General features: G+C 35.1%; 1 protein-coding gene across 1 annotated transcript in view; it reads right to left on the reverse strand.

The window, feature by feature from the left end:
- The window catches only part of LOC104506461 (titin-like), a 35190-nt gene extending 23473 nt beyond the window's left edge, over positions 1-11717 (reverse strand). The window contains 14 exon segments of the mRNA XM_010147414.1: positions 1-127; positions 355-630; positions 838-1233; positions 1314-1364; positions 5307-5390; positions 5629-5682; positions 6059-6136; positions 6659-6755; positions 7931-8016; positions 8912-8986; positions 9552-9647; positions 10118-10198; positions 11181-11279; positions 11510-11717. The exon segment at positions 1-127 is cut by the window's left edge and continues 16 nt beyond it. Coding sequence (XP_010145716.1) covers positions 1-127; positions 355-630; positions 838-1233; positions 1314-1364; positions 5307-5390; positions 5629-5682; positions 6059-6136; positions 6659-6755; positions 7931-8016; positions 8912-8986; positions 9552-9647; positions 10118-10198; positions 11181-11279; positions 11510-11717 — 1808 coding nt within the window.
- Between the last annotated feature and the right edge of the window lie 87 nt (positions 11718-11804).

Consider the following 11804-nt stretch of genomic DNA (forward strand, 5'->3'; position numbering starts at 1 on the left):
TCCTCATCTCCTTTAAACCATTTAAAGTTTGGTGTATCCTTGACGATGTCACAGGTGAAAGTAGCTGTTCCTTTTGGTTTCACATGCTGGTCTCTTATGGGTTTTACTAACCAGTCTCTTATCACTTCTGCATGACAAGAAGTTATATAAAAATACAGCTTAGCAGACTTTTACTACAAATAGGTGGGCCATAAATAGAAGAAATAGAACTAACAGATTTTGTATTACAAGATTTATAGCTGTAAAATTCTTATATGTCAGCTGATATTGTAATATTATGAGAAGCAGCTTTTCTAATTTTAAAACAGCCCAAATATCCTAGCACAAATGGAGAACATGATTTTGATTGCTTACCTACTACCTTAACACAAGCCGAGCATGACAGCTCAGAGTCTTCCACAGTAACCGTGTAAGTGCCAGCATCAGCATCATCTGAATCAGTGATTGTGAGGGAATGTGACAAACCAATAATGCCCAGAGCAAATTTTCCAGGCTTGTCTTTGATGATCTTCCCATCCTTCCTCCAGACCACACTTCTTTCTTTGTTAAGCTCGCACGTCAAGTACAGTGGCTGACCTTTAACCACAGTGACTTCTTCCTCAAGAGTTTTCACAAACCGCACTGGGAGTTCTGTGAAAAACATAACATGTTGATTTGACTAATTTATATACAGAAGGTGTGATGCAGAAATTTCTTACATATTAAATCAATATGTGTAGTGATTGATGGAAACAAAAGGATGCATCTACCAACCACTGTAAATTCACAAAGTACCAAGTACCTAGCTTGAGGAGTAGCTAGCCTTTAAATTATTGATAAATTTGAAACAGGGAATACCTTCAACAATGAGTTTGGCTGTAGAGGTCTTCTCTTTGTTCCCCAGTCGTAATACACAAGTATATTCACCAGCATCTGACAGTTGGACATCAATAATATGCAGCTTCCTATCTTTGCCATCAGCAATAAACTTGTGTTTTGGGCTCTCTCGGATGTTACTTCCATCTTTCATCCAGCTTGTAATTGCAGTGGATGGTGAAATAAGGACTTCAAAGATTGCAGAAGAGCCAACAGATTCAGCTTCTGTTAGCACTATATCTTTCATCTCCTTGACAAACTTCAGTGGTACAGCCTTGAGTTGGTAAGTGAAGGGAGGCTCTTCAGGAGGTTTTTCACCACCACTGCCTGGCCTGAGTTTCCTTCTTTCTGCATCTGCTGGTGAAGGTGTCTTCTTGGCTGTAAATTAGATTCAGAAATGAATAAACTAATCCTGATTTGTTGCTTTTGTTTGTAGGTATTGACTTTTATTACCTTACCTTTGACTGGACTAATACCCTTCGGAGTTTCTTCTTTTGGTGGCTTGGCCTCTGAAGTAAAACAGCAATATTATTAAGAATGTAATTAAATAAACATACATAATAAAATTAAGACAAAAATTTATTTTAAAAATCAGAATTTCTCTTTTTTTATCTATGTACATGTACAAGGGGAGTAAGATATAAACATATATTTAATTTATACAACTTATACTGTCTACTTCTCAATGATAAGTTCAGTATCTTGAAACATGAGAGAGACACACATTCAGCAGTGGGAACTGAAAGGTATCTTAGGAGCTTCTATTTGCTCAATTTATTGTCCTGCCCATTATTTTGTAAGATTCTCCCATTCCCTGACACTTTACTCACAATTAAGCCCTTGATCAATACCCACCTGTCAACCAAAATAGTTTAAGTGCCTATTACAAATTTTATGGTGTTTCTTTTAGAAATAAACCAACACACCTCTACTAATAAAGACGACAAAAATGTAAGTTGTATAAATCAAATACATCTTTCAGGACAATGTGATACTCTTACAGATGATGGATGTTCTGTTAGTTGCCCAAATTGTGATGAATCATCTCAGACTTTTGAAAATATTTCTCATGCTATGTTGCTTCTCATCATCATTTTGTGAAAGAAAATATAAAAGATTTTTTAATAAGAGAATGATATGAATGAAATGCAGGACAGATTTTATTGCAGTGAATGGAAAAATGAATACTAGAAAAAATGTGTGAGTTTTTCTAAGAAGATAATGATGCACAACATGGTTTATGCAATCTTATAAAACGGTAAGACAAAGACAATGAACATTGATCACGTGGCTGTATGCACAGACAGGTAAGACAAACATGTCAAGAGTGGCTGAATGCCAGTACAGCCAGATGGCAGACTAGATGGAAAGATGAACAGTGATAAAAAATGTAAACAAACGTCACAATGGTAAATGGCATTTTCCTGAAGCAAATTGTACAAGCACTTCGTGGAAGAATTTGGCAGCGGTCTTCCTCACCTCGCTTTGCATGAGACTTTGCAGGGACATCCAGAACTTCACGTGATTCTCCAGGTGCATCCAAATTCCTGTTCTCACCCAAAAGTCTACTGGCCTGCTCAGTTACATGAGCAGGTTCTGATTTCCGATATTCTTTCTCTCCTGCTTTCTTAGGAGTTGTTATCTTACCTATGCTTGAGGAGTAAGTAACTTCTCCATTTGCAGGGATTCCTTTGGATGATGGTATTTTGTCTGAAAGCTTTCCCTTCTCTTTTTTCATGGTAATAGGTGTACTTTTTCCAATGTCATGTTTAGCTGGTGTTTTTTCCTCTGATGGACCTACTGTCACTGGAATTTCTTTTTCCAACATCTTCACTTCTTGCACAGTCAAATATTTCTTTTCTTCAGTTTTATCTTTGCTGCTTTTGAGAGCTGGAGTTTCTTTATGGTCATCCTGGATGGTATGAACTTCTTGAAATTGTTTTTTATGTTGAATCTCTGATGGCTGAACAGGAACTTTCTTTATCGACTCAGGTCTGCCAGCTATTTCATCTTTGACTCCTTTTTCATATTCTCCTATGGAAACCTCACCTTTCATTCCTTCTCCTATAATCACTGCATCAACAACTTCTTTTTCCAACCCCAGCTTTTCAGGGGCACTTGACTGCCTAATTTTGTCTTTTTTTAAGTGTCTGCTGAAGGCAATTTTCTCTTTCTTCTCTGGTATAATCTTTTTGCCTGTTTTTTTATCACTTAGGAGTGCTTTCTCAGCTAACAATCGTTCTGAATCTTCCTCATAATGAACTTCTTCCTCTGCAGAATATTTTTCTCTTGCTTTCGTTCCCACAACTTCTGGCTTAAAAGCAGATGTTTTAATGGTTATGTAAGCTTTTTCTCGGGGAACCTCCTCATCTTCAGTGAGGTGTTCTAGGTCAGCATTTTTCCTCAGTGCTGATTCAGTCTCCTCAGACAGGTCTAAGGAATGTAGTTCTGCTGGTGCAAAATCTAGATTCTCATCTTTCTCATAAACTTCAATAATTTCTATTTTCTTTGCTTCTTCATTAAGAACCTTAGCTCTAGGAATTTCAGCTACCATGGTACCAGATTTCTTCATCCATTGTGTTTTATTTTCTATTCCATGCTCCTTCATGGATTCTCCAGGAAGAACTTCAAATTCCTCTACTGTAAAACATCCTCTCTCTTCTTCACTTCTAAGCAGAGGAGTTTCAGCTATTCCTGCCTCCGTGATACCCTTTACAAATGAAGTTTTGTCCTTAATGGGGAATTCTTCAGGTTGTAAACTGATTTTTGATTTTCTCTCTTTTCCTAGAAGTCTTTCCTGGTTCCTGGGTTCATATGGCTCTCTGGATATATGTTTAGGTACATAAGTTGACTCAATTTCCTCTTCTTTTTCATGCACAGGGGTCTTTCCTTTGTGAACAACACTAAACTTGTCAGAGGCTTTCTTTACAGCACCTTCCCACTGAACAACCAACTGAATTTCATCCCGCTTTTCTTCTCCAGAATCTCTTTCAACATCTTCAGCTGGTATAGAAATCAATTTCAATTCCTCACCAGGTAGTGATGGTTCATCTTTTGCATAAGTAATGTGATCTATTGCAACTTCTATTTTCTCACCTGTAAGGGTAGTCTTTCTTGGAAGCATAGGTGTCGTTTCTGGCTTCTCTTCTTCAGAAGCCGGGATAAAATATTTAAGAGACACTTTCTCCTGGTCATTTCCTTCTGACTTCAGTATTCCATCAACTGTTTCCAGTGAGATTTTAAACTCAAGTGGCTCTACTCTCTGAATGTCCAGAACTGTCTCCTTAGGACTTACTGTCTCCTTTACATGTAAGGATTCCTCAACCAAAATCTTCTTTAACACAATTGACTCAGGCTTTTCTTCTTCAACTGGGGGAATTTTATCTCTGTGCTTTAGAACAGATGGTGCATCAGGCTTTTCTGCAGCTACAAAGGTTTCACAGGTAATTTAGAGAGTTAAAATCCTTCAGAATAATCATCAGGAACATTATATTTTAAGACAAAAGTTCCAGCTATGCCTGAAATAAAATTAACATAGAACACCTTTTCTCCACACAACGGAAAACTTACAGCACAATCACGAAAGAAAAGAAAGAATAACACACACAAACAGTACAGAAGACCTAAGGAAACAACAGTTATGGTACAGAGCACTGTCCCACTAGTTTCCCCATTTAAATCCAAATGAGCTTAAAAGCAGCAGAAAGCAACAGCTTTCTAAGGCTTATCTGGCTAATGGGTTAGTGATGACACTGCAGGGCTGGCTACATCACCAAATCAATGGCCAAGAAACATTCATGGTCAGGCTTCCGACGTGTTCAAGGTCTGAGCTCTACTGTAGCATGAGGCTCTTTGAACAATAGGTGAGCAGCATGTACATCAGCTCTACCAATGGACCCTGAGCTCAGAGTGCTTCAGAGGAATTTGACTCTTCACAGTTCTGTTCTCCACTGCAGGGTATGATCTGGGGTCCTAAGTGTATTGAATGAAAGTAGCAATACTCTAGTTCTTCAACACCACGGCCATTTTTCTCAGTACTTGAATAACAAATTAAAGGTAGAAAACCAAACAACACAATAATTGTTTAGAAACATGCTCAACCTTTCTTTTGCTATATAGAAAATACAAGATGCAGTTCACAAGACATACATCATGACATAAACAACATCAAGGAATCAACAGAATACACAAATTTCATAGTAGGACAAGAAATAAAGGCACACAGATCACCATCTATGAACAAGAGCACAGATTTATCTCTATGGTGTAGCAGAGATATTTGTGTTTTAAATTAGGTGACAGCTCCTAGAATAAGAAGATCCTTGAATAGGACTTCAAATCTTTCTGTAATGAATGAATTATATGCATGTACAGCTCTTCATTCTCTTTATCCTGAAGATATTTAGGCAGAGAGAAAAACCTTATAAATAGTGTAGAATAAACATAAATACCTGCTTTCTTTCCAACCACTGGAACTGTCACTGGAGTAGTAACAGCTGCTGCTGGTTCTCCTGCCGGTTTTGGAGATTTTAGAGCTGTAGGGGAAAAAAAAAAAAAGGAAAGAAAAGGAAAGAAAGAGACCTCATATATTTGTTTTAATAAATAATTTTAAGTATGATATTCTTTAAAATGTTCTGTAGATTGTATGAAAGTTCCAGTCTTAGTATTACTAAAGACATTTGTTTAATGTCCTTTTATCCAAAGATCTCTGAGTGAAAAATACTAGACACATAAGAAAGGCTGCACTGGTATTTATGACTAAAGAATTCTTACCTACTGCAAGTTTAGGTTCAGTCCCAGGAAGTGGAATAGCTGCTTGCTTAGGTTCTGGCATTTCAAACACAATAATTACATAGGTTAATTTACATGTTTTGTAGTCCCATTGAACATTAAAGTTAGAAGCAACAATACAGAGAGTTAATTGAAGATAGAATTGATTGGTTTGTATTTTATTTAGCCAGAAAGCAAGATATTAACTTCAGATGAATTCTTGTAAAGCAAGATAGAATAGAAAAGAGATGATTTTTTTCAAGCACTGAAGAATCAAACCCAAGAAATCCAGAAGAATGTAAAGTGGTTAATTATGACACAATAGTGATGGACAGACTGGGTTAAAGTAATGTTATAGGTTAATATAGCATGATATTCAGCAATTTATATAAATTAGTTGCTGCAATAAGGAAAAAGAGCACCACATGTGTACCTTTTGGTGGTTCAGGCACATGTTTTTCCTCTTTTTTTATGACAGGTATCTCGGTTTTCTTCTTAGGAACTTCTGGGACTTTAAATATATATATGTATATAGGTAAGGTATATTGAAACACTTTAAATTCCCAAATACAGTTCTCTCCAATGTACATAAAAGTTTTCATTCTTTTTAGACAAAACCAGTTTCAGATGTTCATAATGTTTAGGAATATCTATTTTTAAGAGTGAGATTTGAATAAATTAGAAACACAAAAGGATAAATATTTGCAAAACTTCAACTAAAAGAATGCTTGATTTAACTGTTACCCTGCAGTTATATTTTTTATCAGTATTATAAAATATTTGTATATTTGTAAACACAGTGAAGATTGAGAAACAATCCCAAAATGCAGAATTCAGATCCAAACGTGGATGTGAAATTTGGCTGTGGAATTTAATTGGCTGTGTAAATGAAAAACTTAATTTACATAATTAGGTTAATGCAAGCCATCTTTTAAAATCTCACTCTCATTCTTGAATTTCAGAGAATACTACTTAAAAGTGGTTGCCTTTTCTTTTTTTTTTTTTGTTTGTTTGTTTGAATGTGGGCTAGTACCTTCAGGTTTCTTAATTTTTTCTACTGGTGTAGGTACTGGTTTAACTTCTGGTTTAGGTTCTTTTTCTGGTTTAGGTTCTTCCTCTTCTGGTTTCTTTTTAAGAACTTTAAAAGAAAAGGAATTTCAGTTTTTAATGCACAGTTAGACAAAAGAATAAGATGATGAACAAAACAAAAGATTAAAAGACATATCAACAATCATGAAGAATCAGGGACGTAAAATATATAGTTTAATATAAATGAAAGTTTTTGTGTAACTATTCAAGATAGTATTCTAAAAGCATTTCAATATTCAAAGTCATCTAGAACAAAAAATACTTTTATTAAGAACACTCCATCTGAGAGGAAAGATGTCAGTGTTAACACTGTGATAGAATAAAATTTTTATAATATCGTGATATATTCAAAATATTTAAATGATGACTTACTATACAAAATCATTCATTAGTAACTGCAGTTAAAGATGATTTTCAGGGACAAAATGTAGGTTGGTGGATTAAACTCCTATTGACTTCAGTGAGAGAAAAACACTGAGTCTTCAAGTGTTGTATCTAGAGCGCTACAGTTTTTGTGTTTGTTTTACATTTTACTCATTCCACTTATTTTTGTCCTGTCAGATATCAGTCTTAGGTATCTAATGGGACTGTCATCTGAAAAACTGTATATCTTTATTTTATTGTTGTGTGAAATTTGAAGGTGAGCTGCAAGGTAGATGGACATGAATCATCCCACTATGGTGTTTCAAAGAGAATTGGAATTAGTGCTTCCTTTTTCTAAGCAATAATTCAGCTAGGAAGTGATTCAGAAGGCTCCAGACTTTGCAGGATAGCGGACTGATGTCCAATAGTACCATGGGGTTCTCCAATCTGTGCAGCACTTCTAAGAAAAACCATAAAAGAGAATACATATGCTACATATGTGACTTCAGTAACATTTACACTGTGGCTGGAAAATATTTAGGAGTCCAGAAGCTGAAGACCGTGGAAAACTGTCAACTCTAGTTTCTTAATTTAGAGATAAATCAGAAGAGAGTTATAGGGAACCAGATTTTCAATGTTCTCCTTTGTTTTCATCACAGATCCTTTGGATGTGACAGGTTTTCAAGATATCCACATTTCATCCCTGAAACCACAAAGGTTTCCCCAACAAACACACATCAGGTATTGCTTTGTTCATATAATTTTCCAAACCGCACACATAAAATAATGTTATGTTGGGGACTATACTGAACAATGTTAATATGCTGGGTTTTTGAAAGCAGAACCAAGTTACTATACCTCTTTTCAAAACAACTTCTTCTTTTGGTGGAGGAGTAACTTCGGGAATTACTCTGCGAGGTTTCTTAACAAGTCCAGGCACTTAAAAGAATATTATTACAGCTTTTATTATGGCTTCATAACAGTAACAAGAGCTAACTAATAACTAAGCATTCCAAACACACAAATCAGATGCTGGTCCACCACTGAATATTAAAAGCAAATGCTGAGATTGAAGCCAATAGTTTTAAGACTTTTTCTATATTATTGGCATACAGTTGTCTTCTAGGCTTAGGCATAAGAGGAAATTTTCATACAAATCAACAAAGGAGAAGTATGGTTTGACAAAACTATAAAGGTTATGTATTCAAAGAGAGTTATCATAGTAACATTTTTATCTCCTTTTCCCCTTTCATTGCAGGCTTGTGTTACACATCTATTAATCTGAATTGTATGTCTATGATGTTCTAAACTTGGAACAGAATTAAGAAGAGATGTTCACTGCTTAGCTGCTTAGGTTGTCTTAAGCTCCAGTAGAAATGAAAAACATAAAGGAGTACTTGTAAAGTGACTTGCTCAATTCATAATTCATCTTCATCTCTGGAGAGTGTCCTCTCACAAAAATAAGTTATATGTCAGACAAATAATAAACTAAGTATGTTTAAACAATACGGTGCATATTTAAACAGTATATTATTTTTATTTCCCCCAAGCAGAGAACCAAAGTAAGCATCTACACAAGTGACAAAACTCATCTCTCTCATTCTTTTGTGATTCTGTCTCTTGCATCTCATGAATTGCATGATGGGAGATTAAAGTGGACATAAATATAACATGAACATATATATCCAATACTGGAGTCATACTGTTCAGCATAATCTAAGAGTCAGCTTTCCAGTATTTCTGAGCAAATTAAAGAAGAAAAAGATACCAAGATCTACAACTTTGGGCTCACGAGAGACTTAGTCTAAGTAAGATTCTTGTATTAGCTAGGTACCTTTAGCAGGTGGGGGTTCCAATTTCGGGGGTTCACCAGGTTTTGCAGTCACAACTTTCTTCCTTGACTCAGGAGCTTTTAAGAAAATTATTTTAATTTTACCACACACATCAGTAGATTCAAAAAAAAAGAGCTTTCTAAAAAAATGCAAAAACCTGATTAATGCTATTTACATGACAGGAAAACAAGAGCTACAAAATTAAGATATTGGCTGATTAACTGTTTACAAGAAGTCAGACGATCTGTAGGAAACACGTTTGATCTGAAAGCCATGTTCATTTAGTAACACCAACAAATTATTGCTGGATATTCTTTTCATGTGTAAGAACTTGTTAAAGATAGAAGAATTATGTTAAAGAAAGAATGTGTTAACTTGGTTAAGATTTTTTTTAATAAATTGTTTTCTTCCCTTAACTACTGAAAAGAACCCATGTAAACTGACTTGGTATAACACTGGTAAAAAATCATAAGGGACTGATGATTAGTAAGGCGCACCATTAGAGTGATAGTAAATTAGAAAAGAAAAAAAAAAGATCCAAATTGATCTTTGTAAAACATGCTTTTCAAGATTCATCATTCTAATTCAATAGGATTATATGTTTGAGTTCCCACTGTTAATTGTGGGTTCAGATGATTATACCTTTAAGTAGTTCTTTTGCCAATTTAATATCTTCTGTTGGTGGAGTAGGTGGTGGTGGTTTTCGCTTTTCAGGGAGCTTCTTTTCAGGTTCCAGTGCTTTAAATAACATTAGGTAGATTTAGTATAAATTTACAAGAGTAGGTATGTGAAGAGTAATGTACAAATGTAAAGATGGTCATTTTCCATTTTCAGTGAAGCCAGGGAAAAAAATTGAATTAAATGAGAATATGAAAGAGACTTAGGCTATTGCTTTGTAGCATGCACGTGATACAAATATCTAAGTGGGCTTTAAAAAGCATGTTAATAACATGAAAACAAAGCTGGGAAACCAAATGACAGGAAGAATCTTGTTGACAAGAAACAAAGAGAAAACATTTAAATAATCTCTGTGTTGTACTTAGAATTAAGAAATCAGAACACATTTCCAAAACATAACAACAGAGGAAGAATTACATAGAGACGTACAACATACAGGTACATGTGTGAAGAACAACAGAACAAGAAAAAAACTGCACAGTAATGAAAGAAAGGTGTCTGGCAGTCTGGCAGGTAGGTACTTTGTATACCTTCAACTGGTAAAACTTCTACTTCTGCAACTGGAATTTCTTCTGCTTCTTCAGGCTCAATCTCCTTTATGATTTCATATTCTTTAAAGAATATTGACAACTATTTTAAGTTTCCAATTATAAGTTCACATGAACAATTATTTACATATTGCTAAGAAGAAAGCTACTCCAAAAGACACAGACAAATATATGTTGGGATAAGTAATCACTCAGTATCTGTTACTTTTGCAGTTAATGCATATTTCTGAAAAAACTACTCTCTTTCTATGTAAGAATGAATCAGAGTTGTGTGAAGGCTAGTATTTTTTATGCTTACAATATATACTAAACATTTAATTTGTGGATAAGTCATTGTAACAGGAAAGAATAAAAGAATGAATGTCTCAATTAATTTAAGATCATACCAGCAATATAAATACTAAGTTTTAAGAGACTCAAATTTAGTGGGAATTGATTATTATCTTAAAAAGAGACACATCTTGTTAGGAATATCCTGTGTGGGAGCATATGTCACTTGAAAATATTTAATTTTGAAACGGATATTTTACTTCCACATATGAAAATATAATAGGAGATGCATAAACTGGTATCACCTAAAATGTGAAGTGAACAATTTACAAACATTACAATAGGGGAAAAAGGACAACATCTATTTTAAAGTTTATGTTTGGAAAAAAGAACAAAGGATTGTCCTTGCAGTAATAGGTATATATGATGGTATATACCTGCACTTGGTAGTGGTTCAGGTATTTTAGGAACAGCAACAGGTACTTTCTCCTCTGGGACATGTTTCTCATGTTTCTTGGGAACCTCAGAAACTTTAAAAAATATTAGTTCATTTTATTTCTGTGTATATAAATGTACATATAAAATATAAAAAAGACAAAGACACGTAGCACGCAGAAAACGACAGTAACAGTGGCTATATCCATGAAAGACTGTTTGTGCTCCAGCCTCTCCCAAGGCAGTCTACATAAAACTGACACATTTTCTAGACTCACGAAAAAGAAAAGAGAGAAGAGAAAACATTTATTGTCAGGAGATGCCTCCTGGAAATATATACCTTTGGTTGGAGGGGGCTCTGGTTTTTTAAATTCTGGCTTTTTAGGTGTTGTAAGAGGCATTTTCTCTTCTGGGACAGTTGTCTCTGGCACTTCAGGTTCTTTAAAGATATTAGTAAATTTTCATCATTGTGAACATTAAGATACATATATACATACAATAATGAAAAGTGAAATGACTAGAGAGAATAAGGCATTCAAAACATGAAGAGTAAAATTTTAAGCCACAGATTATTGACTCAAATAAATAAATACTGTGTACAACAGTGAAGGAAGAGAAGCAGCATTCAGAGAGTAGAGAAAAGGAGAGGCTTAGTCACTGATTATGTACCTTTAACTAAAGGAATGGTACATTCTTTAAGGACAGCCACAGGCTCTGGTTTCTTGGGCACAGCCACAGGCTCTGGTTTCTTGGGTATAGCCACAGGTTTCTTGGGCAGAGCAACAGGCTTCGGAGGAGTGACCACTGGCATCTCCTCTTCTGGTTCTTCCTCCTCAGCCACCTCAGGCACTTTAAAGATATTAGTTTCCTTTATCATTAGTTCCCTGATCTTGACCAAGCTAAAGGTCAGGCATGTACAGGCACAATATGACCAAATGCCACTCTCACCCCTCCCCACAGAATG

The sequence above is a fragment of the Eurypyga helias genome, unplaced genomic scaffold (genome assembly GCF_000690775.1).
Source record: "Eurypyga helias isolate BGI_N326 unplaced genomic scaffold, ASM69077v1 scaffold7050, whole genome shotgun sequence".
Classification (NCBI taxonomy): Eukaryota; Metazoa; Chordata; class Aves; order Eurypygiformes; family Eurypygidae; genus Eurypyga; species Eurypyga helias.